At 40.4% G+C, this 21,103-nt stretch overlaps 1 protein-coding gene across 4 annotated transcripts; it reads left to right on the top strand.

The window, feature by feature from the left end:
* Positions 1-427: 427 nt before the first annotated feature.
* LOC140731790 (uncharacterized) lies at positions 428-19,188 on the top strand. Of its 4 annotated transcripts, none has more exons than XM_073053902.1 (6): positions 428-576; positions 7,717-7,974; positions 11,952-12,005; positions 15,297-15,443; positions 17,039-17,334; positions 17,793-19,188. In XM_073053902.1, the coding sequence occupies exons 1-5, from the start codon at positions 480-482 to the stop codon at positions 17,302-17,304; spliced, it is 822 nt and encodes a 273-aa protein (XP_072910003.1). In that variant the 5' UTR covers positions 428-479; the 3' UTR covers positions 17,305-17,334; positions 17,793-19,188. The 4 variants fall into 4 exon arrangements, with proteins under 4 accessions (XP_072910003.1, XP_072909919.1, XP_072909830.1 ...); XM_073053818.1 differs by having other exon boundaries at positions 15,294-15,443; XM_073053729.1 differs by having other exon boundaries at positions 11,949-12,005.
* The last annotated feature ends 1,915 nt before the right edge of the window (positions 19,189-21,103 follow it).

Below are 21,103 nucleotides of genomic sequence, written 5' to 3'. Positions count from 1 at the left end.
GGTTGAAACATCTTGGAATGATGGATTGGTGCAACTTTCCCAGGCTGCCCAAAGCACAAAAAGCTGACTGTTCCTTTAAACCTTCTGAGTAAGATTTGTGGTCAAAATACTAAACAAAAATATCACTGCCGAATTGTTTTATCAGAGCTACAAATGTAAATGTAAGTGATGTTTCTTTTAAAGCAAAGCCATTCTCTAAAGCAAAGCAAAGCTTGAACCCCACTCCAAGTGAATGAGAGTGAAAATCTTTTACTGAAGTGTACCAAAGCAGTCGGCCACGCATGAGTGGAGAGGAAGGAAAGTCCTCTTCCTTTGCAGATGGTGCTGTTTAATGCACTGCGGAACTTGGAGATTCCCTTGCGACATATGTGGGAGAAATAAACAACAAAGCGTGCTGGACAGGGGCTGAACCTTCCACACTGCATGTGATTTAAGGGAGGAAGCAACAGAGCACTTTCACAGTAACACAACTTGGAAAAATGAATCTGAGTGGTACACCGAAAGCTTACAAAGCTGGACAGCTAAAGCCTCAGATGACCAGCAATGAAATGTTATCAAGCAGGACAATGGAGTTTGGTAAGAATTCACATTCTATTGTTACTTGTTAGATGTAGAAAGAGGGATCTTTGCTTCTGGCTTCAAGTTATTACACTAATTAATGCTCTCAACCAACTTGTAAGAAGATAATTCATAAAAATAAAATAAGGAATTTCTGAGATAAAAACTTCCCTGGAGCATAGGAGGCTGAAGGGTGACATTACGTAGGTGCTTAAATTCATGAGGAGCATAAATAGGGTTACTGGTCACAATACTTTTCCCAGGGTAGGGGAGTTTAAAACTAGAGGGCACAATAGTTAATGTGAAAGGGAAAAAATTTAGAACAGAACCAAAGGAAAGCTTCTTCAGATGAAGAGTGATGGTTATGTAAAACGAGCTGCCAGAGGAATTTGGAGAAGTGGGCACAATTACAATATTAATTTTCATTTAACCTCTTTTGTATGTGTTTAATTTTAAGTAGTTGTGAGAACAATGTGTAAGAATTGATTTTTATATAATCATTGAACCAGCAAAGTTTTCAGCAGTGGAGGTCAGCTTTGACTGTATATTCCTATTTCTGCATCAGTGCATGGATAGAGCTGCTAATGATTTCACAAAGTAATCCTGGAGTACTGATTAATTAAAGAAATTAAGAATGGGATTTGGTTGAAAGAAGAGACCTTTAAAATTACAAATAGTGGTCAGCTATAGACCAGTTTTGGTTGTCATGGAAGAAATGGGCCAAATGTCCTCCATTAACACTATGATTCATTTCACGGTGGCTTTCTAGACATCCACAATTATTATTGCCTCACCAGTGTCAGCTCTTCAGCTGTCAAAGACCATTTCTCTCCTTAGATGCAAACTAACCTACTGAGTTCCTCCAGCACTTTATATGTTGCTCCCTTCAGCTGCTGAGGCTCTAAGGTTCATACCATAAAACCCTCTTTGTCCTATCCTCTTAATTCTTCAAACTCTGCTTTGATCACTAATATCTCATTATTTGATTCAGTGTCCTTTTAGTTTTACTTCTTAGAGTTATAGAGTCGTAGTTATCTATTCCATACTGAACCATTAACCTGCCTAGTCCCATCAAACTGCACTCAGACCATAACCTTCCATACCCTTCCCATCAATATACAATATCTATCGAAATTTGTCTTTAATGTTGTAATTGCCCCCACAATCACCAATTGCGCTGGCAGCTCATTCCACACTCCACCACCTTCTGAGTGAAGAAGTTCCCCCTTATGTTGTTCCCCTTAAACATTTCACTTTCAATCTTAACCCAATACCTCTTGTTGTAGTCTCACACAACCTTAGTGAGAGAAAGCCTGCTGGCATTTACCCTAGCTACACCCCTCATAGTTTTGTATACCCTTATCAAATCTCCCTTCAATCCTTGACATTGTAGGGAATAAAGCCCTACCCTACACAACCTTTCCCTATATCTTAGGTCCTCAAGTCCTGACCATATCCATGTAAATTTTCTCTGCGTTCTTTCGATCTTATTTACATCTTTGCTGTAGGTAACCAAAGTTAGACGCAATACCCCAAATACCCCAAATGCCTCACTCTTCCAACATTTTCAACATATCATCCCAACACCTGTATTCAATACAATGTGCCAACAACTTTCTTTACAACCCGATCTAAGTATGATGCCACTTTCAAGGAATTATGGACCTGTATTCCCAGATCTATATTAAATTCCATCTGCCATTTTTCAGCTCATTTTTCCAGCTGGACCAGATCCAGTTGCAAGCCTTGATAGTCTGCCTTGCTGTTAACTACACCCCCAATCTTGGTGCCATTCGCAAATTTTATGATCCAGTTTACCACATTAGGGTTAGGGTTATTAATCATCCAGATAATTAATATTGGTGACAAACAACAACAGACGCAGCACCAATCCCTGAGGCACACCACTAGTCACATTCCTCCAGTCAGAGCGGCAACCATCTGTTACCACTCTGGCTTCTCTCGTGAAACCAACACTTAATTCAGTTTACTACCTTATCTTGAATACCAAGTAACTGAATCTTCTTGACCAACCTCCCATGCAGGATCTTGTTAAAGCCCTTGCTAAAGTCTATGTGGGCAACAGCCACTACCTTATCTCTATTAACTTTCCTGCTAACTTCCTTGAAAAGCTCAACTAGATTGGTCAGACATGACTTACCTCGCAAAAAGCCATGTTGACTATCCTTAATCAATCCCTGCCTATGCAAATACTTATATATCCAGCTCCTTAGAATACCTTCCCATAATTTTCTCACTACTGATGTCAGGCTCATATGTCTATAATTTCCTAGTTTATTCTTAGAGCCTTTTTTAAACAATAGAACAACATTAGCTATCCTCCAATTCTCCAGCACCTCAACTGTGGCTAAGCGTGTTTTAACTATCTCTGCTAAGGCCCCTGCAATTTCTGCACTAGCTTCCCACATGGTCTGAGGAAACACACTGTCAGAGCCTGGGGACTTATTCACACAGATTTGCCTCAAGACAGCGAACACCTCCTCCTCTGTAATCTGTATAGGCTCCAAGATTTCACTACTGCAATGTCTCACATCAATAGACTTTGTCCATCTCCAAAGTAAATACAGATGCAAAACATCCAACTAAGATCTCCCTACATAGATGAGCAATCAGATCTTCCAGAGAACCAATTTTGTCCCTTGTTATCCTTTTGGTCTTCTTATATCCATAAAAGCCCTTGGGATTCTCCTTCACCTTGTCTGCTAGAGCAACTTCATGCCTTTTCCTCCTCCTGATTTCCTACTTGTGTTCCTTTGCATTTCTTCTTCTCCTCAAGTACCTGCCTACCTAACACTGCTATGCACTTCCTTTTCTTTCTTAACCAGAGCCTCAATATCTCTTGAAAACCAAGGTTCCCTGTTAGGAATATACAAACTCTGTACTCTCAAAAATTCACCTTACCAAGAACACCTTTGCCAGCAAAGAATTTGACTTTCTCCAAATTAGAATCTTAATCTGAGGACTAGATCTATATCCTTTTCATAATTACATTGAAACTAATGTAATTATGCCATACGACAGTGAGTATAGGAATAGAGTGAGGTAGAGGATAAATGCGTGGCTGAGGGATTGGAGCAGGCAGCAGGGATTCAGATTTCTCGATCATTGGGACCTCTTTTGGGGCAGGCATGACCTGTATAGAAAGGACATGTTGCTCTTGAATCCGAGGGGGACCAATATCCTGGCAGGGAGGTTTCCTAAAGCTATTGGGGAGAATTTAAACTAGAATTGCTAGGGAGTGGAAGCCAAACTGAAGAGATGGAGGAAGAGGCAGTTGGCTCACAAATAGAGAAAGATTGGAGATAGTGCAAGAGGGAGGTAGGCAGCTGATAGAGAAGGGATACGCTCAGACCAATGGTTTGAGATCTGTCTATTTTAATGCAAGAAGCATCATGAACAAAGTGGATGAGCTTAGAGTACTTGGAGCTATGATGTGGCCATTACAGAGACTTGGATGGCTCAGGGGTAGAAATGGTTACTTCAAGTGCCAGGCTTTAGATGTTTCAGAAAGGACAGGGAGGGAGGCAAAAGAGGTGGGGATGTGGCTCCGTTGATCAGAGATACCGAGTCTCTGTGGGTGGAAGTTAGGAACAGGAAGTGGTCAATAACTCTACTGGGTGATTTTTATAGACCACCCAATAAGTAGCAGGGTCATTGAGGAGCAGATAGGGAAACAGATTGTGGAAAGGTGTAATAATAACAGAGTTGGCGTGGTGGGAGATTTAAATTTCCCAAATGTTGATTGGCATCACCCTAGAGCAAGGGGTTTAGATGGGGTGGAGTTTGTTAGGTGTGTTCAGGAAGGTTTCCTGACACAATATGTAGATAAGCCTACAAGAGGAGAGGCTGTACTTGATCTGGTATTGGGAACTGAACCTGATCAGGTGTCAGGTCTCTCAGTGGGAGAGCGTTTTGGAGTTAGTGATCACAATTCTATCTGCTTTACCGTAGCATTGGAGAGGGATAGGAACAGAAAAGTTAGGAAAGACTTTAATTGGAGTAATGGAAATATGAAACTATCAGGCAGGAACTTGGAAGCATAAATTGGGAACAGATGTTCTCAGGGAAATGTACGGAAGAAATGTGGCAAATGTTAAGGGGATATTTGCGCTGTGTTCTGTATAGGTACATTCCAATGAGACAGGAAAAGGATGGTAGAGTACAGGAACCATGGTGTACAAAGGCTGTTGTAAACCTGACCAAAAGACAAGAAAAGCTTACAAAAGGTTCAAAAAACTAGGTAATGATAGAGATCTAGAAGTTTATAAGGCTAGCAGGAAGGAGCTTAAGAATGAAATTAGGAGAGCCAGAAGGGGCCATGAGAAGGCCTTGGCAAGCAGGATTAAAGAGACACCCAAGGCATTCCACAAGTATGTGAAGAGCAAGAGGATAAGACGTGAGAGAATAGGACCAATCAAGAGTGACAGTGGAAAAGTGTATAAGGAACCAGAGGAGATAGCAGAGATACTTAATGAATACTTTGCATAAGCATTCACTATGGAAAAGGATATTGTCGATTGTAGGGATGATTTACAGTGGATTGAAAAGTTTGAGCATATAGACATTAAGGAAGAGGATGTGCTGGAGTTTTTGGAAAGCATCAAGTTGGGTAGGTTTCTGGGACCGGACAAGATGTACCTCAGGCTTCTGTGGGAGGAGAGAGAGGAGATTGCTGAGCCTCTGGCAATGATCTTTGCATTATCATTGGGGATGGGAGGAGTTCCAGAAGATTAGAGGGTTGCAGATGTTGTTCACTTATTCAAGAAAGGGAGTAGAGGTAGCCTGGGAAATTATAGACCATTGAGTCTTACTTCAGTGGTTGGTAAGTTGATGGAAAAGATCCTGAGAGGCAGGATTTATGAACATTTGGAGAGGCATAATATGATTAGGAATAATTAGCATGGCTTTGTCAAAGGCAGGTTGTGCTTTATGAGCTTATTGAATTTTTTGAGGATGTGACTAAACACATTGATAAAGGTAGAGCAGTAGATGTAGTGTATATGGATTTCAGCAAGGCATTTGATAAGGTACCCCATGCAAGGCTTATTGAGAAAATAAGGAGGCATGGGATCCAAGGGGTCCTTGCTTTGTGGATCCAAAGAAGGCAAAGAGTGGTTGTAGATATTCTGCATGGAAGTCAGTGACCAGTGGTGTGCCTCAGGGATCTGTTAGAACCATAGAACATTACAGCACAGAAACAGGCCTTTTGGCCCTTCTTGGCTGTGCCGAACCATTTTCTGCCTAGTCCCACTGACCTGCACCTGGGCCATATCCCTCCAAATAGAACCATAGAACTTTACAGACAGAAACAGAGTTCTGGGACAACTTCTCTTTGTGATTTTTATAAATGACCTGGATGAGGAAGTGGAGGGATGGGTTAGTAAATTTGCTGATGACACAAAGGTTGGGGGTGTTGTGGATAGTGTGGAAGGCTGTCAGAGATTACAGTGGGTCATTGATAGGATGCAAAACTGGGCTGAGAAGTGGCAGAGGAAGTTCAACCCAGATAAGTGTAAGGTGATTCATTTTGGTAGGTCAAATATGATGGCAGAATATAGCATTAATGTTAAGACTCTGGGTAGTGTGGAGGATCAGAGGTATCTTGGGGTCTGCATCCATAGGACGCTCAAAGCTGCTACACAGGTTGACTGTGTGGCTAAGAAGGCATACAGTGCTTGCTCTTCATCAATCATGGGATTGAGTTTAACAGCCGAGAGGTAATGTTACAGCTATATAGGACCCTGATCAGATCCCACTTGGAATACTGTGCTCAGTTCTGGTCACCTCACTACAGGAAGTATATGGAAACTATAGAAAGGGTGCAGAGGAGATTTACAAGGATGTTACCTGGATTGGGGAGCATTCCTTATGAGAATAGGTTGAGTGAACTCAGCCTTTTCTCCTAGGAGCGGCGGAGGATGAGAGGTGACCTGATAGAGGTGTATAAGATAATGAGAGGCATTGATCATGTGGATAGTCAGAGGCTTTTTCCCAGGGCTGAAATAGCTAACACGAGAGGGCACAATTTTAAGGTGCTTGGAAGTAGGTACAGAGGAGATATCAGGGGTAAGTTTTTTTTATGCAGAGAGTAGTGAGTGCGTGGAATGGGCTGCTGGCGATGGTGGTGGAGGTGGGTACGATAGGGTCTTTTAAGAGACTCCTGGATAGGTACATGGAGCTTAGAAAAATAGAGGGCTAAGGGTAACCCTAGGTAATTTCTAAAGTAAGGGCATATTCGGCACAGCTTTGTGGGCTGAAGGGCCTGTATTGTACTGTAGGTTTTCTATGTTTCTAGTGGCTTTATGGTCACTAGATGCAAAATGTTTCCCTACACAAACCTCTGTCTCCTGCCCTGTCTCATTCCCTAATAGGAGATCTAGTATCACACTCTCTCTAGTTGGAACATCCATGTATTGATTAAGGAAACTTTCTGAACATATTTACAACCTCTTTCTATGCCAGCTTGGAAAGTTAAAATCACCGACTATCACAACCTTATACTTCTTGCAAGTCTGCGATCCTTCTACAAATTTGGTTCTCTAAATCCCTAGGAGTATTGGGTGGTGTATAATTCCATTAACATGGAATGTTATGCAATTTCTTATTCCTCAGTTCTACCCATAAAGCCTCATTAGATGAGCTCTCTGTTCTGTCGTAAATGAACACTGCTGTGACATTTTCCCTGACTAATAATGCCAACCTCCCCTTTAATCCCTCCTGCTCTACAGCGACTAAAACAACAGAACCCTGGAACATTGAGCTGCCAGTCCTGCGGCTCCTGCAGCCTAGTCTCACTGTCATAATGGCTACAGTGTCATAATTCCATATGCAGATCTATCCTAAACTCATCCACCTTTACAATACCCCTTGCAATGAAATATATGCAGCTCAGAACATTAGTCCCACCATGCTCGAACTTTTGATTCCTGACTTTGTCTCTGGGCTTAGCAACATCTTTCTCCACAACCACTCCACTCTCTGTTCTGGCGCTCTGGTTCCCACCCCCTTGCTGTGATGCGTTTTGCGACATTTCATATAAAATTTGCTTTGTTACAGTAAGAGGATATTGCTGCTATAATTAACACTTATAAAGATCATTTTAAACTAATAACTACATGTTGTGTTTGCAATTAACAGATCTCCGCAAACATTACTATGCGATGAGTATGTCAATGCCCCCCGCGGTGGCGGAGCAGATTGCATACTCCCTCTACAGTGCCCGGATTCTCAGCCAATATGAACTTAATGTCATTATTTCTAAGACTGAGGTGCTCTCCAAGGCATCTGAGCTGCTCTCTGTTGTCATCCGGAAAGGGTCAAAAGCCTGTGGCATCTTTCTCCAGGTTCTTAAAACGTGTGACCCACATCTCAGTGAACAACTAGTCAGAGAACAAGGTAAAAATTCTGCTTAGAGCTTCTCCAACTGATGTCAGTCCTTTTATTCCTCTGTTACTTCGGAACTATGATTTGATCCTGTGAGTGATGCACTTTTAGTTCAGGCACCTTCCCTAATTCTTCATATTATTTCCTTTTCTTCTTTATCTTCATGATTTGCCCCAAGACACAGATCCCTAGGTCCCTGCTCTGGAATTCTTTTCCTCATATAATCTCTCCATACCATTTTTTATTATTTAAGAATTTCTTTAAAAGCTGCACCATTGACCAAAGAATTTGGCCATGTCTCCTAATGGAGCATAGAACATGGAACAGTACAGCAAAGCATGATGCCAATTTAAACAGTATTTCTTCTGTGAGCACGAGATCCTTATCCCTCCATTCCCTGCATACTCACGTGTACAGCCTCTTGTGTAAAATCTGTTTTGCATCACTATGTTATTCTATATAGATATGTGATCTTGACTTAAGAACTTAGGACGATGAGGAAATTTAATCCCAATGCTAAGAATGGGAGAGTGTGAAAATGATAACAGACATTATGAGACAAAATACGTGACATAGTCTAACAGGATAGGAAAATATATATACACAATACACACAAAATGCTGGAGGAACTCAGCAGGCCAGGCAGCATCTATGGAAAAAGAGTACAGTCACTGTTTCGGGCCAAGACTGGGAAGATTTGAACTTCTTCAGGGTAGGCATCCTTGGAAGAAAAGAAAGAACACAAAACAAGTCCGTTGCAGTGCAAAGCGGTCAAAGTGGTTATAGTGTTGCTATAGTGAGCTGGTGATAAGTGTTGTGCGGGTTAGTTTGAGAATGAAGTGGTTGAAGGGAAGTAGCTGTTCTACTTAAGGCTTCTGCCCTTCTGCCCATGGGAGCAGCAAAAAGTGGGCATGGCCCAGATGGTGGGGATCTTTGATGATAGAAGTTTTCTGCTTGAGGCAGTGCCTCATGTAGTGTAGATGATGAGGAGGGATATACCATGATGTATTGGGTTGAATCCACTCCTCTCTGCAGCTCTCTACAGTCCTGATAAAAGAATGATAACCTTCAATGATTAGGATCTAAATGAAATGAAGGAGACAAGAAGTGCTGTTTTTAAAAGCTTTGAAGAATTGAAAGTTCACTAATAAAGCATGGAATTTATAAAAATAGACATATTTCCATATTTTCCCTACAACACACATATCCTCCCCAGGTGGCAACAGGGCTGTGTTCTAGTGAACAGCTTCCAACCCAGACAGGTGGCAAGTTGAAACTGTCACCATGAGCCAAGTTGCCACATGGCAGGAGATGCCTACACCCCCTCAGCAGCTGGCAAATACACCTTATTCATCTTCCAAATACCCGTTTATATGAACAAGCCGTATGTGGGTTGGGCATTTGGAAGCTGGGGGAGAGGGATATGTGAACCTGTAGAGTATATGCCGCCTCACACAACAATCCTATTTCCCTCCTAATTTTCTCTGTAACCTATTCTCCCGATCATCTCCATCACCTTCTCTCAGATTCTAACAATCACTGACACGTTAGGTGCAACTTACAATGGCCAGTTTATCCAATACGCGTGTCTTTATGATGTGAGAGTACCCAGAGGAAACATATAGAGTTACAGAGAGAACGTGCGAAGTCCATGCAGTCGGGACTGCAGGAGCTGTGAGGCATCAGCACTACCCACTACTCCACTGTGCCACTTACTTACAGAGGAAAATGCCAGCACTGACTTGCCAATGCAAACACTACAACTTTATACATTTTTGAAGTATTCTCGATGGTTTCTGTAAAATCAATTGGTGTCATTGTCAATCAAACATCAAATATGAGCTATTAAACAAACATGTTTCACATATTTAGCTATTATACGAAAAAGATTAACATTATCTAGAATCAACACCATCAGAAATTTTAAGCTGCAGTGCCGAAATGATGGAGTTAGCAATACATTTAATGATGTCTTTGGGAGCTAGATGCTAAGACCTTTCTGTCAGTTACAGAATTAATTATAAAGGTGTGGTATATAGTTGGCAAGCAGCCAAAACTCCAATGCAATTGGGTATTTATCTTGGTAATGAATCCAAGACTGTAGTATCTAGAATTATAAATCTTTTCAGTAATTAATACCAAATGTCCCTATTAAATCACTCACTTCTGATCTTAAACCTATGTTTTGTTGTCTTTAGTATCTCCTTCCTGTGAAAAAGATTATGTTTTCACCCTATGTCCCTCATGACTTCTATCATGTTGCCCCTCAGTCTCCTCCATTCCGGGAATAAACTCCCAGTCTAAACAACCTCTCCTTGTAATTCAGCCCCAAACTCCAGGCAACATCCTGATAAACCTTTTCTGCATCTTTCTAGCTTAATAACATCTTTCCTATAATGGGATGACCAGAATTGCACACAATACTCTAAATACAGCCTCACCAACATCATATATAAGACCATAAAATATAGGAGCAGAATTAGGCCATTCAGCCCATTGAGTCTGCTCTGTCATTCCGTCATGGCTGATCCTGGATCTCACTGAACCCCATACACCTACCCTCTCGCCATATCCTTTGATGCTCTGACAGATCAAGAAACAATCAACCTTAAGTATACCCACGGGCTTGGCCTCCAGTGATATCGGTGGCAGAGCATTCCACAGATTTACTACTCTCTAGCTAAAATACATTCCTCCTTACCTCAATTCTAAAAGGTCATCCCTCAGTTTTGAGGCTGTGCCCTCTAGTTCTGGATACCCCCGCCATAGGAAACATCCTCTCCACATCCACCCTATCTAGTCCTATTAGCATTCAGTAGGTTTCAATGAGATCCCCACACATTCTTCTAATTTCCAGTGAGTCAGGCCCAAAGCTGCCAAATGCTCCTCACATGTTAACCCCCTCATTCCTGGAATCATCCTCGCGAATCTCTTCTGGATTCTCTCCATGACAACACATCCTTTCTGAGATATGGGACCCAAAACTGTTGACGGTACTCTCAGTGCGGCCTGACTAGTGTCTTCTAAATGCTCGACATTATCTCCTTGCTTTTATATTCTGTAATATAACTTCCCAACTCCGATATACTCACTACCCTCCTCGAATGATGAAGGCCAGTGTGCCAAATGCTTTCTTCACTGCCTTACCTACCCATGATACCACTTTCAGTGAACAATGCACTTGCCCTTTCATGTCCTTCTGTTCCATAGCAAACCCTGGGGCTCTATCATTCACTGTACAAGTCCCATACTGGTTTGATTACTTAAACCAGTGTATATGGATTGAAAGCAATTTGCCAGTCCTCAGCCCACGTATTTACCTGTTCAAGATCCCTCTGCAATTTTTCATACCATTCTACACTATCTCCAACACCACCTATTTTAGTATTATCCCCAAATTTAGTAACCATACCTTATACATTCTCATCCAAATTCTTTACGTAAATTACAAACACCAAAGGTCACAGTATCAACTCTTGTGGCACACCACTACACACAGACCACCCATCTGAGAAACAAACCTCCACCATCGCTCTCTGCTTTCTAGCACTGAATTATGAATTTAATCGACCATCTCCCCTAGATCCCTACAATCTAACCTTGCAAACTAGCCTACCATGAGGGACTTTGTCAAAGACCTTGCTAAAATCCATATAGGCATCATCCACTACAAATACTTAATACAGAAAACTCTCCCAATTAGTTTATTTGTTTCTTTAAGTATTATCATCCATAAATGTACTTACTACAAATATGGGATTTTCTGGGAATGTGCTCCTGTATTGTGCTCTGGGATATTTTTACTGACTTAAAGGTAGCAAATAAATACAGGTTCTTTTTCTTACAAAATTTCAATGATGGAAAACATCAATCCTAATTTTAATAATTTGATATGGCATTCAGTTATTTCATGTAATAAGAATGTTTTAATGATTATAGAGAAACATTGATACAGAGTTTGTCTAACTTCTCTCAATTGATTCCAGCAGTTAATTCTACTAACAAAATTCCAATGACTTCATTATTGAAGCCACCTTCTTATGGTAAGTACGTTAATATGTCAAGATTTTTCAGAATTGGAGATTAAATTGTTCATAACTAACTACATCAATCTGCATTCAGGGGATGTAGAAAAATCAAATATAAAATGCTAATTTAAAATACTGGAAAAACACAAACGTTTTTGATGAAATGATGTGTTTAATGCTTCAGTGTATTTTCATCGGAATTTTAGCCTTATTTTTATTCACAGAAATTAAAATTTTCCATTAGGTCACTTTTATGCTCAATATCTTAATACAGAACTAATAAATTTAAAGTAATTGTCAATTTTCTTGGATCTGTATTTTATATTTTGCCCAGAATATGAAATTGAAATTGGGGCCTGGTTTAATATTTGCTTCTGATCATAGTGAAATGGATTAGAGAAAGGCAGATCACTGATGAAACTACACATAAAGATAGGGGATAAATTTGAGAATTTGATCTACTGGATAAAATTCAAATGCTTTGGAATTTTGTTGCTTAATCACTTAAGCATTGCAAAACATTGTGCATACTTAAAAATCATTGGACTTCAAATTAAAAAGAAAATCAGTGATTCCTAGAAGTAGCTACTTATGCTTGCTGATATCTCATGCTTGCTTTCTGCAAACATTTCAAGTTACTTTTTGAGCCAACTTTACATTGATGTCTACTTTCCTGATTACTCCCATGGCGATATATTCTACAGGAAGTGTCAAAGCTGCTTATTGGTGTTTAAGCAATGCTGCAATCTACCTTCACTCACCCTCAACCTACCTCAATCCAAAAAAATATGAGAGTCTGGTCCTGCCACCAGAGGAAACTGATGGCAGGACTAGAATTCAGAACAGCGTTTCTAAGCTTTGACACTGCTGCGGTCTAGTGTTATTTGCTATTGTGGAAAGAAACAATTTGCATAACCTTTTCCAATCCAGAGCAATGTAGATTCATTGAGGTAGTTTTAAAATATTGTCACTGTTGAAATGGAGAGGCCATTAATTTACATGCTGCAGTATAAGGCTGATTTAAGATATTGGTTAAAGGGTATCTATCAAGAATGGCACTGGGAATAGTGTTTTGAGGAGAAACAAAGCCCTTGGCTTTACATCTCAACCAGTGGTGCCCCTTAGAACTGCACTGGAGCACCAGACTAAGTCATGTGCTCAAATGGCATCAGAATTCACTGACTAACTGATTCGAAACTCTTTCTTCTTTAACGCCTTTACTTAGAATTAAAGCAATGCCAATATTAGCTGGGTTCTTCTACGATATACAATAGATACAGTATTTGTAAATGGAGCTGGTTGTTGGATTGAAGAATTTCATATACATTACATCAAAGATAACTTGCATTTGTCTGGTGAATCTAATGCCAGACTGTCTCAAGGATTTCACAAAGGAAGCCTTTGACCGAGGGTAGAAACGTCAAATATGAGAGTGCATAGCTGTAAGGTGAGAGGGGTAAATTTTGAAGGGAATGTGCAGAGCAGGTTCTTTACACACAGAATGGTGTGTGAATGGATTGGTCTACCAAGGGTAGTAGTGGAAACAGAGGCAATAGTGACACTTAAGAGTCATTTACACAGGCACATGGATACGCAGGGAATAGAGGGATATAGATCAAGGCAAGGCAGATAGGAGGCCCTCCGTTGGTTGGGATTGACCATGGATGTTGCTTCCCAGTTGTCTATGTGAAGCACATGCCAGTATGCAAGCCAGGGCAGTAGAATATGGAGAGCAATGTGTTGCCCATGTAGCAGGCGCCCCTTCTCCATGCGGCTGATGAATCCAAAGGAACGACAAAGACTGATACAGTTTGGCACCAGTGGCATTGCAGGAGTTTCCAGTCAGCATTAAACTGTCTTAGGTTCTTCAGCTCTGGGTTTTTCCTCATGGCTTACTCCTGAAACCTTTCCCATGAGTGGGTATAGTGGCAAGGAATTGGAGGTTTGAGATCAGAGTTTTCCTTCTCCTAGAGATGAGCTGCCAACCATGGCTGATGAACCCCATCTGCCCAAAGTGACTGGTTTTAAGGCACCAGTAACCTGCCATTGCCTCCTCCCCTAATCCTGAAAGTAGAAATGTCTTCACTGGGCTTAGTAGCTAAGCCACACATGTAGGCCAGGAGCTGGACTTGATTCTTAGAGGCTATTTGAGACTCACGCCTTTGGGAGCATTTAATAGGTCATGGGAGCATATCCTTACTACCACCCCTGGCTATAACAACCTTAAGGAATCACAGACAGATAGGCTTAGTTTAATTTGTCATAATTTTCAGCTCAAACATCATGGTTGAAGGGCCTGTTCTGGTGCTGTGTTCTAAATCCTGAGCATTGTTGATTTCCTTGCACTGTCTTTATATTCCCACATGCCCAAATATCCTTTAACCTCAGCCAACAAGTGGATGTTCATTCTCTTCTGTGGAAGAGCAGAAAACCTCCGTGGAAAGAAATTCTACCCACATCTCAGTGAATCTTTGTCCTGAGGTTATGTCCCTACCATCTGGATAGAAGAAACAGCTCCTCTGTATTTAGGATGACTTGAAAGAACATATCTGATTGAAATAATGGTTGCAATCAGGCCCTCTAGTCAGTTTCTCAATAAATATAATGTGTCAGGAGTGGGGTGACTGCAGGAAGTCAGGGAGGATGCTGAATGTTCCTACTATAATATAGAAACTGAAAAATGCAGAAATGGAACTGGATCATCAGTCCAAACTGGCAGAGCTTTGAAAGAGAGTGGTCTGCATTAAGAGTTTCTGCAGATGCTTAAAATCTTGCATAACACTCACCAAATGGTGGAGAAACTCAGCAAGTCAGGCAGCATCTTTGAAAGGGAATAAACAGTCGATGTTTCGGGCCTAGGTCGTACATCAGGATTAAACCTAGGAATGTCGGCAGCATGCTAAATCAATCAGAATTGCAGGCTTTCAGTTTAATATGGAGTATAATGAAGTAGGGTTACCCTAGGGATGTGGGAGTGAACTGTGAGTCCAGGCAGATGACTGATATTGTTGGAAGTAAAAATAAACTTTTGTCCTTATTCAGAAAGGATTTACCATGCAGAAATATTGAAGGAGAATTGCTGAGAAAGTCTCCATCAATCATCTTCTATGAGTGTGGCAGACCACCTCAGAAAAATGGTGTGAACTCTGTTATATTATCCCACTAATCAGTGACATTTTCACACCTCATTTCTCATTCGTCCCTAATATTACTCAGGGTTGTCCTTCCAGCCTTCAAAGTGGGAGTTAAGTGATGGTTAAATACAAGGCAGTCAGCAAACATTTGACATTTTCTCTCCCCCAGCAGTGCAGTCGCCAGTGATATGCAAGATATGCATCTGCAACTCAAATCTGAACAACTGCACTTTTGGCTCAGGCAACAGTATGTCCATCATAACAACCGCACCATTATCCAACACCGAGGAGCCTGCCACAAGTATAAATCAAGAATGTGGTATGTTTTCTTTGTTATTTCTTCATTCTGCAATTGTAACAAATAACCTTCATTTCTGATCCATTGTTTAGATAGCTCTCCATAGTCAGAACTATTTCATTTAGCCAATGGTCTAACCTGGCATATACTGTAAACAACAAAGCCAGGCCATAATGGGAGGCTGAAGTCTGTTGACTTTACATTTCTCCACGGTATATTCCAACTGCATTCAATCTGTATCTGTCAGTTTGTAATTTCTTTGTGTCTTGACAACTTCCTTTCCCTTAAGGACTTTATCCTGCAGATGCTCTATTAAAAATCCAGAATTCAAATTCCACTATCACAGCTCATAGAGTCATACAGAGTGGAATCAGGGCCATTGAAGCAATCTGTCCATGCTGGCCCAGGTGAGCTGGTCTCATTAGCCTGCATTTGACCCATCTAAAGCAGGGGTTCTCAATCTTCATTATGCTGTGGAGCCTTACCATTAACTTAGTGGTCCTTGGTTGGGAGGTTAGGAACCCTGGAAAGCTTCCCTGTCCATGTACCTGTCTAAGTGTCTTATAAATTTGGTTGGGAAAGTTGCATTAAAGCAACATTTCACTGCTGCTCTTCCTTAATCGCACTTGGGAAGGTGCTGAGAGGCTTTATCTTATGTGCATCCATTTTAATTGTTCTGGGATAGTAGTGTTATTCTATGGGATTTCAATTCAGAATGACAATATTCAATTATTTTAAAAAACAGCGATTAAAAGTTTAAATCAAAGTAAATTTATAATCAAAGTATGTATGCCACAAACAACCTCAAAATTCAGCTTCTTGCATAAAGATGACAAAACTATTGGATTGTTGTAAAAACCCACTGGTGTTCTAATATTCTTTGCGAAGGGTATCTGCCATCCTTATCCAGCCTACGTGTGATCTTAGGCTCACTAAGTGAAAGGTTGACACTTAAATAACCCCTGAAGTGGTTCAGTCAACCATTAAGTTCAAGAGAAATTAGGGATAGGTATTAAATTCTACTTTTCCAGCGACTCTCAAAAAAATGAAAGCATAATATATTAGCTCCCTTTGAGTGATTGACAGATGGTGATCCAGTAACTGATACTTGTTATGTTCCACTGGTCACAGCTTGGCAACCGGAAATAAGCTCTTCATTCCTACTGTTTCTATTTGTTAGTCTATCCTCAATCCATTATTCTGTGCCATAGTCTCTATTTATCTAATTTATTGAAAGTCCAAATAAACCCCATTCTGTGGTAGTCACAATATCGAACACTGACAGATTTGTCAAAGGTGATTTCCTTGTTTAACTTATGTTGGACTCTACATTAGGATTTTACAGGTGCTTTGTTGGCATTTTCCCAATAAGAGATTTTACCATATTATTCACTGTAAAATTACCATTTTAGTGCAATTTTATATAAGTGGGAAAACAAGCAATGTATAAAAGCAAAGCCACGTACTACCAGAGAAAATTAAATCCCTTTCCAATATTTTTTTCCTTTAAGACTTGTGTTTATTTTTGGCACCTGATTTGGCTAGTGCATTTTAACCCTAATCGAATCTAATCTTAGCTGTATCTAATCATTGACTTTGATAAATTTTCTGATTAGGAAATGTTATCGGTGCAACATCTACATCTTGCTTGTCCAGCATTTCAAACGGCACAGATGTATATAGTATGGAAACCTTCCAAGCTGACATCGAAATCGTCAGATCTAAATTAACAAATATTACTGTTGGAGAAAGCAATGTGTTCACAGTTGTGGAAGAATTCAGCAATAAAGATGATAATGAGAAGGAGCTGGAAGAAGAGTTAGAAGGAAATGACTACAACGAACAGTCAGCAAAGGTGTCGGTGGCCAAAACATGTGTATAATTTTAAATACAGCATGTAGATTACTATACAGTAAGTGACTTTGTTGTTTGAGAATTATGAATTGTCATTAACTAGAAAAACAGGAGGATCATACCCATAATTTTTCATCTCAAGGGGATTAGGTTTTTCTGTGCTGAGGAAGTTCTATGGGAAATGTATAATAAGCTCAAAATGTCTGAGTTGGGTGAGCCACAGAGAGATGTTCACTATCCAGAACCACCTCCAAGGATAAGCCATTGTTTGCACAGGAAGAGGATGAGTAACAATGGAACATGTGGAACTGGGGTAACATAGCAGTATTGGTTGAAAGTTAATAGATAGAAAGCAGAATGGGGTGTTATGGAGCCTTAGCTGTTCAGAATGCTACACCTGCATGAGTTTGAAACTATTTAAAATGTATCATTATTGTGGAAAATGCTAAAAAATGAGATTTTTCTCTGCAAATACAGAACATTGTTCCAATTGCAGACTTTTTTTTTGTTTTCCAGGATGAAATTCAGTGGGGGAATGAAATATTAAACGTGGACTGTGTGAATGCCATCTGGTAGTTATAACAGCAGAAAGCACCCAGCAGGGTCTAGACTTCAGTTGTTCAATCTTCATGGTTAAACCACCTTATTATAAACCACTCTGACAAAAACTGATTTTCTGTTATTCCTTAAGATCCCAATTTCTCAGTGTTACTTGATTTATTAGCTTCACAGGGAATATCAAAGTGGCACAACTGAGGTTCAAATCAGATAAATTGATCTCTTTCAATAGCACAATTCCCTAGCCCAGAGGACAGAAGTATATTCAACACTAAAGTTGATAGGACACTAAGGAGGACAGAGTAGGAAGATAGACTTGAAACAGGAGATCAACAATCATTTTTAAAAAATGACTTGAAAATCTGTTCCTACATTGATATCATATTTTAAGTATCATCTGCTCATTGTATTAGTTTTCTATATCTAACCACTTCAAAACGGGGGTTGCCCTGTTCAGTATTTATTTATTTATCTATCTATACATCCACTATCAGGATGTGACCATTGTGATAAGGTAGTACATGTCCATCACTAATCGCTTCTTGATCAAGCTCCCTTAGTGGACTGAAGGGAGTTAAAGGTTGTCCAGGAGACCAAGTTTGGAGCAGTAAAAAATTCTCTGTGCATTCTGGATGGGAAGAAGTCATTAAGGTAGATAAGGGCTAAGAAATTTCTCACCCCATAACATGCAATGCTCAAAATCTTGGCCCATATTCACCATGTTGCCTCTACAGCTGTATTGACACCTTTAGCAACAGCCAACATCCCTCCAAGCTCCCGGCTTCTCAGTATCTCACCACATATTACCGCTTCTTTGCATCATCTCACTTCTCAGCTTTCATTCACCCACTCATTAATAATTTTTCTGTTCACTGCCAGCCACGTGGCCAATTTCAGATGAGGTTATGACTCACCAAAATGGGGCATCATTGCACTGGAGTCAGAAGAGACCACAAAATTATGGAATCAGAGGAAGGCAGCATTTGTGGCCGGAAAGGGACAGCTGATGTTTCAGACTGAGATGCTCAATGTACTTAATTGTTCATTTAGGGTTCCCAGCTTGAGAAAGCCCAGTTCAAAAGCTGATTCATCGCTGAAACAGGATATAGGTGCACCCCTGATCGACCACATTTACTCGTCACTGGCACCATTGCATTCTCAGCCTTGTAGAAAAGTATCTGTATGTAAACTCAGTGTGAGATGGGAGTACTGAGAACAGGGGTGGTGGGGGGGGGGGGGGAAGAGGTGCAGTTTGTTATCTGTTATACCGCCGAGTGATTTCACTTGATTGTCATATACAGTAAATATATGTACAAAGCACCACCAACCTGCAAAATAAAAGTGTTTGATATTCTGATTTGTCAATTAGTATTAATTTAACATACTAAACCCAAGCACATACTGTACAAGATAAATCAATATTAATACATATATAGGTTAGTCTTTGATACCTTTCGACTAAGGTAGTATGTTGGTTCAGAACATCTTTTGTTTCTACACTGACCCTTCAAATATGAGCCTGAGGGCCAGGTAGGTACTGTACAATTTTCTGACACTGCTGTTCGGACAGGATAGATGGAGTCCTTCTAGAAGAAAATTAACTCTCAAGCTGCTGGAGTTTGGTGTTAACTAGTTAAATTCCATCAAAGGCCCTGTAGATTAGTTACTATGTCAACCAATATGAAAACCACCATGTTAATTTGGAAAATCTACCTGTTAAATTGGCAGGACAAAGGTTTGGGGTGGGGGGGGGGGGGGGGGGGAGTGTCAATTGTGTGAACAACAAACCGGGCAAAGAGATGTTCCAAAAGCTGATGTTTATTTCAGTAATTTGGTAACAAAGCTGGTGATTTATCTTTGGTTTTATAGTCAAGGGCCAAATAACCAATTATCAAGTATGAGGATTAGGCTGGAGATTAGGAGCTTGAGTTACACCTTCAAACTGAGTTTTCTTTCCAAACCTTTAGAAATACTCCCATAACATGTGAAGTATAACTGACATAAACTTTGTAGCACACATGAAATGATGGGGTAACACAACATTACCAGCATGTTGCTATGTCCCTATGGAGGGGAATAAACAGTCGACATTTTGGGCTGAGACTCTGTATCGGGATTTATTTCCCTCCATAGATGCTGACTGACTTGCTGAGCTCTATGAGCATTTTCAGTGTATCGCTCAATATTTTAAACATCTGCAGTATTTCTTGTGTTTAAAAAAAAATGGTAAGTTCAGTGTGTTTCATGAAAACTAGAGAACACTGACTGGTACAGAGGTAGTAGGATCCGTACACTTATCACCTCGAACCTTCGCCATGGACTCAACTCTACTTTTCTGTCCATTCTGTAAAACCATTGACTGTCTGTCTCAGCTGTGAACATTGTAAATCATTTGGCTTCATCATCTCCACGGGACAGAGAATTCTGTGGATTCACATGTCTCAGAGAACAAATGCTACCTCATCCTTAACGGGCCACGCGTTAATGATGAAATTATATTCTCCTAGTTCTAAATCCTCCATGAAAGGACACGTGTCAGCATAATCCTCCACTCATCAAAAATATGTGGAATAATCTTCCATGTAGGGAAGTAATAACGTGTCTGCAATGAAGAACTGAGTGATTATTTAATAAAGAATAAACACGCAAGTCATTAAATACAATTTAATGAGAAGAATTAAAGAGAAGAAAACAAATTAAGTCACCCCAGTAATATTAACAAACCTCCAGCATTGGTAGGAAGAGGGATGAAGTTCTGCAAAGTGAGTTCAGGGAGTTAAGAGCAGTTAAAGGGCAGGACCTCCAGGGTTGTAATCTCATTTTTACTACACGTGCCACTTGCTAGTGGGGCCAGAATAATAAAATCATGCAGCTTAAGATGTGACTAAGGAGTTGGTGTAGGAGAGAGGGCTTCAGAGTTTTGGGTGATTGGGCTCTCTTCCAGGGAATGTGGCACCTGTACAGAAGAGACAGTTTGCACCTAAATTGAAGGGAGACTAATATCCTTGCTCATACTGCACAGGGAGGCTTAAACTAGAGTTGCAAGGGGATGGGAACCAGAGTGCCAGAACAGTTAGTGGAGAGGTTGTGGAGGCAGATGTTGTTAAGAACTCAAAATCGGGAAGCAAATGGTTGAGCATGGTGTACTGAGTTGCTTATATTTCAATGAAAGAAGTATTGCAGAGGAGCTCAGGGAGTGGATTAACATGATGAATTGTGGTACTGTAGCCGTTAGTGAGATCTGGTTGTAAGAAGGGCAGGACTGGAAG

This window comes from Hemitrygon akajei, chromosome 1, assembly GCF_048418815.1.
Source record: "Hemitrygon akajei chromosome 1, sHemAka1.3, whole genome shotgun sequence".
NCBI lineage: Eukaryota > Metazoa > Chordata > Chondrichthyes > Myliobatiformes > Dasyatidae > Hemitrygon > Hemitrygon akajei.
This window is presented reverse-complemented; position numbering and strand designations above follow the sequence as displayed.

Coding starts and splice junctions, on each gene's coding strand:
- LOC140731790 (XM_073053637.1), top strand. CDS start 480: ATGAATCTGAGTGGTACACCGAAAGCTTACAAAGCTGGACAGCTAAAG. Junction 577..7,716: donor AAGCAGGACAATGGAGTTTG/GTAAGAATTCAC, acceptor TGCAATTAACAG/ATCTCCGCAAACATTACTAT. Junction 12,006..15,293: donor ATTGAAGCCACCTTCTTATG/GTAAGTACGTTA, acceptor TCTCTCCCCCAG/CAGTGCAGTCGCCAGTGATA.